We start from the raw sequence: 4,803 nt of genomic DNA on the forward strand, positions 1-4,803 counted from the left end.
TAGCCCGCTACCTCACCAAACCCCTCCAAAAACTTACCGGCCTCAACGACTCCCACATCAGGAACTCAATGGACTTCGTGAACAAAATAACCAAGATAAAAACCAAGCCCAACGACATCCTGGTAAGCTTCGACGTGGTTTCCCTGTTCACCAACGTCCCAGTCCAAGACACTCTGGACATCATGAGAACATCCAAAGAGATTCCATCCACCCTGTTCCCATTAATAGAACACTGCCTTAACTCCACCTATTTCCGGTTCGAAGGAGAATTCTACGAACAAACCACGGGAGCAGCAATGGGATCCCCGATATCACCCATCATCGCAAACATCTTTATGGAACACTTCGAGAATGAAATCCTGAAGAAGGCCCCACTAAAACCCTCCAAATGGTTCCGGTACGTGGACGACACCGTCGTCATCTGGAACCACGGAAGGGAAACTCTACCTCATTTCCTCACTTTCATTAACTCCCAACATCCCAACATCCAATTCACAATGGAGACCGAACAGAATTCCCAAATCCCCTTCCTGGATGTCCTGGTCCGTAGGAACGAAGACGGCACCCTAAGCCACAACGTCTACCGCAAACCAACACACACGGACCGATACCTCCACGCAAACTCCCACCATCACCCCGCCCAAAAGAATTCGGTAATCAGCTCTCTAGTCCACAGAGCACTCTCCATTTCGAAACCAGCCGCCCTGAACGGAGAGCTAAACCACCTTCACCGAACCCTGACCAGGAACGGATACAGCAGCAGAAACATCAACCTTACCATCAAGAAGCTGACCAACATGGAATCCGGCCAGAACAACAACACGACGCCAGAGACAGAGAAAGAGAAGATTAAGGCAGTAGTACTCCCATACGTCAGAGGCACAACGGACCGCATCAGCAGAATTCTGAGCAAACACAACATCAAAGCGATCTTCAAACCTTGCAACAAGCTCTCAGAAATGCTCCCCAATCCCAAGGACCGGAGACCCCCTTTGACAGCCCCAGGGGTTTACAAGGTCCCATGTTCCTGCGGCAAAGCGTACATAGGAGAAACCGGGAGGAAGATTAGTACACGAATCAAAGAACACCAGCGATGTACCAAATACGGCCACTTCTCACAATCAGCTCTAGCCGAACACAAGATCGAGACCGGACACGCCATCCAGTTCGACAAAACCACCATGCTGGCCCCGTCCCAAAGCTATTTCGCACGAAAACACCGCGAAGGCATAGAAATCTTGAAACACCCTGACAATCTGAATCGCGACAAAGGCTATCAGGTGAGCCCGATATGGCACACCGCCCTCCCGGTTAAAAAAAAACTGTCAGCCGGCATAGGCTGACCCCCCTCCCTCTGACCACCCCCTCCCCCTGACCACCCCCCTTCTCTCCCCCCAAGAACAAGTATAAAAGGACCAGCGCAACGCGAGGGAGCTCAGTATCAGAGTCTCCCAGCCCTGATTAAGCAGACTGCAACGCCTGCGAAACGTCGGCACCACACTGAAAACGGACGCGGCAACCATCCGGAAGCCATGACGACTAAAGAACAATGAAGTTTTGCAAATTTCGTAATAGGACGAATCGAGAGTATGCTTGATTTGGGTCAAAGTGTTTTGATCCAACAGAATTTATACATTGCATACACACTTTGTTATATTTCGTAATGCTTGAAATGATGTATCCTGTTACGAGGGCGGTTCAAATATGTTCGAGACAAACGCTCTGACACATTTATTTATTATCGAAAATATTTACAAAAATTTACAGTTTTTCTAGGTAATTCCCCTCACTAGTTACACATTTTTGCGACCTCTCCGGAAGCTTTTTGATGCCGGTATCGAAGAATTCCTTGGGCAACTCGGACAGCCATGTGCGCACGAACTCCTCTACCTCGTCGTCGGTGTTGAATCTTTGACCTCCGAGGGCTTCTTTCAGTGGTCCAAACATGTGGTAGTCGCAGGGTGATAAATCCGGACTGTAGGGGGGGGTGTTCTAGTACCTCCCCAATTCTGATATTGTATCGAGCGTGAGACGCGCGGTATGAGGGCGCGCGTTATCCTGGAGAAGAATCGCACTTCGCGCTGGGATGCTCCTCCGTTTCGAGCGATAAGCGGGTTTCACGTGTGTTTTCAGAAGGTTAGAGTAGTATGCAACATTGATGGAACGTTGTGTGCGCAGGAAGTCAACGTACAGCACTCCCCGCCGGTCCCAGAATACAGTACACATAACCTTACCCGCGGACGACGATCATGCGGCTCATTTTCGACGGTTTCGCGGCCATCTTTGAACGCTTTGGCCCATTTAAACACAGCAGACCTACTCAGGCACTCACTATCCGAACTGATTTCGTAAACGCCGAAGAATTTCCGTGTTTTTAACGCCTTCCCACATCAAAAAACGAATGACAATACGTTGCGCAACGGCGGTCGGCACTTGACGTTCATTCATGGTCATATCACGCGCGTGAAACGTGCGTTCGCGACGTAAACTATGCCACACTGTTCGTAAGGGACCCAGCTATCACATACTCAAGTCGCGACCTTCAAAACATACAGGCGCGCCATCTACAGCGTTTGTCTCGATCATATTTGAACCGCCCTCGTATATTGTATAAAATATTGAGTTCAATATTATCAATATGAATATTTTCTTTTGGAATCATAGTAATAATACATTGACCTAGTGCGGTTGTTTTACATTTTTTCTTTTTAGGTTTAGTTAAAAAATCACTGATAATGTTTCCATCGTCATTGTCATAATTCGATCTACATGATGATTTCAGATACTGCGAAATTACTATAAGTTTTAAACTTTGCTGAAACTGTAATGCAGTAGGTGTAGGATTTTTTGCGCGTATCGAAGAAAACAAGTTTTCAACGCAATCTTGTGTCAAACGTCCAATTAATACATATCGAAAGCCTCGTTTATTAATAAGATAATTTATAGTTAATTCAATTATGGAAGTTGTGGTAATTATAATGCCATTTTGCACTGGTTTGAATATTTGCTTTTGACCAATTTTCATTTCACGAAAGAGTTCTACAACAGCGTAAAGAAATAAATTATGTTCATTATATGTTGTTTCATCACACGTGTTTTACCTAAAGCAACACGTGGTGTTCGTGCAGTTAGTAAAGTAAACCACTTAGAAATTACTTCTATAAATGTTGCCATGGTATTCAATTCTGTTTTACCTGTCTCTTCTGCATAAAATTTGATAGCACTACTAACGTCTCTACTAAATACATTCTTGGCTTTATTTACCTTCATTTTCTTAAACGTAGTACATATTATATCTTGTTTTCTTAGCTTAGGTATTAATTTTAGTTGTAAATTTTCCTGTATATCTACTAATTCTTTCAAATGTTCATATTTGACAATAGAATTTGATAACTTGTGCGTCTGAACGAATGTCATAGGTAACTCAATTACCTTGTTGCTTATTAACATACTTTTTATATTTTTTAATAGATGCGGAGCATCCGCAATGAACATAAGTTTTCTTTTATTATCTACGGGATGCACAATTGAATTTTTAATTTTTGTATATTTACCACTTACAATACCGCCAAATGCTTTCCACATACTTAAATTTACGGGACCCATATCAGACGTTACGCTATGTACATACAGGCCAACAGCTTCAGCTTTCTGAATAATATTTTCGATAATTGGTTTTAAAATAGCACCATCTACACTATCTGGTGTAAAATAAAACGCTACGGGTGTTTTCCAGCGAACGAAAAGACCTCCTAATAGACAAACTAAAGCATGCGTAGCTTTTTTTATGTTACCTAGGAAAACAGAAGAAAACAGAAAAGAAAGTGAAAAAGTAAGAAAGTGACTGATGTTTCATGTGGCGACAAGATAAACAAATTCTCGAGTTTCTAGATATTCTTTATCTTATAATCAATTAATACACCCGACGAAGCTTGTAGTACCACACATGAAATATCGTGAAGGATTTACATTGCATCCAATGTCTGATGTACAACATCCAATATCTAATAGAAAAGTTCGTTTTCTAGACACTCTACTAGAATTTTTAGAAAGTGAACTTTCCTATTGGATATCAGATGCAGTGTGAATCCGTTATCAACCTAGAACAATACAAGCAAGTTATATAAATATAACTTATATGTATGTATGTATGTTTTTTTGGTTGCATGTATGTAAATATAACTAATATATAGGATATATAAATTATAAGTAGGAATAATAGGAATATGTAATAAGGTATATAGTATAATAGTTATAGAAGTATGTGTAGGAATTTTGAAGCAAACGTTGATGTGTGTCATTTAGGAGAATATTGAGAATAAGATTAATATTAACATTTTACATTATTTTAGAATTATAATGGCGGATACTTAATATTTTGTATATTTAACAAACACACTTCCAATATTCAATTATGTAATTGTATATATCTAATTTATTTACCAGATTTGTCAGGAAGAGTTGAAAGACCAACATGTGACATTATACCATGATCAACTTGCTCTCCTGCCATAATGCTCATTTCATCGAGGGCTAGCATGCAATCTTTTTCACGATCATCCGTAAATTGAGATACTCGTTGTTGTAATGTCTCAAATACTTCCTCGCAGATGCCGGGATGAAACTCAAGATCCTCACATCTTTGTCTTAGCGTACGTGCTGCAGGTAATGGAATACCCTGGTCTAATATTTCTTGATAGCCGCTAGCACCGCATAACAATTTCAATCGGAGGGCTTTTCTCACGGTATTAGCAGACCATTTGTAACCTCGTACAGATTTTTTATGGAGAGCTATTATTTGAT

The 4,803-nt window shown here is 41.3% G+C and overlaps 1 protein-coding gene across 1 annotated transcript; it reads left to right on the forward strand.

Annotated features, from left to right (window-relative positions):
- Nucleotides 1–182: 182 nt before the first annotated feature.
- LOC105559054 lies at nucleotides 183–1,597 on the forward strand. The gene is made up of 2 exons (XM_012007067.1): nucleotides 183–1,165; nucleotides 1,576–1,597. Exons 1-2 carry the CDS (start codon nucleotides 183–185, stop codon nucleotides 1,595–1,597), a joined length of 1,005 nt encoding a protein of 334 aa, XP_011862457.1.
- Nucleotides 1,598–4,803: the final 3,206 nt, after the last annotated feature.

The sequence above is a fragment of the Vollenhovia emeryi genome, unplaced genomic scaffold (genome assembly GCF_000949405.1).
Source record: "Vollenhovia emeryi isolate VEMERY1.0 unplaced genomic scaffold, V.emery_V1.0 DF939293.1, whole genome shotgun sequence".
NCBI classification, from domain to species: Eukaryota; Metazoa; Arthropoda; class Insecta; order Hymenoptera; family Formicidae; genus Vollenhovia; species Vollenhovia emeryi.

Bases quoted from the DNA above. Each gene is read 5' to 3' on its own strand.
- LOC105559054 (XM_012007067.1), top strand. From the start codon at position 183: ATGAGAACATCCAAAGAGATTCCATCCACCCTGTTCCCATTAATAGAA. The intron at 1,166-1,575 runs GTTCGACAAAAC...ATTTCGTAATAG, and splicing joins GAGACCGGACACGCCATCCA to GACGAATCGAGAGTATGCTT.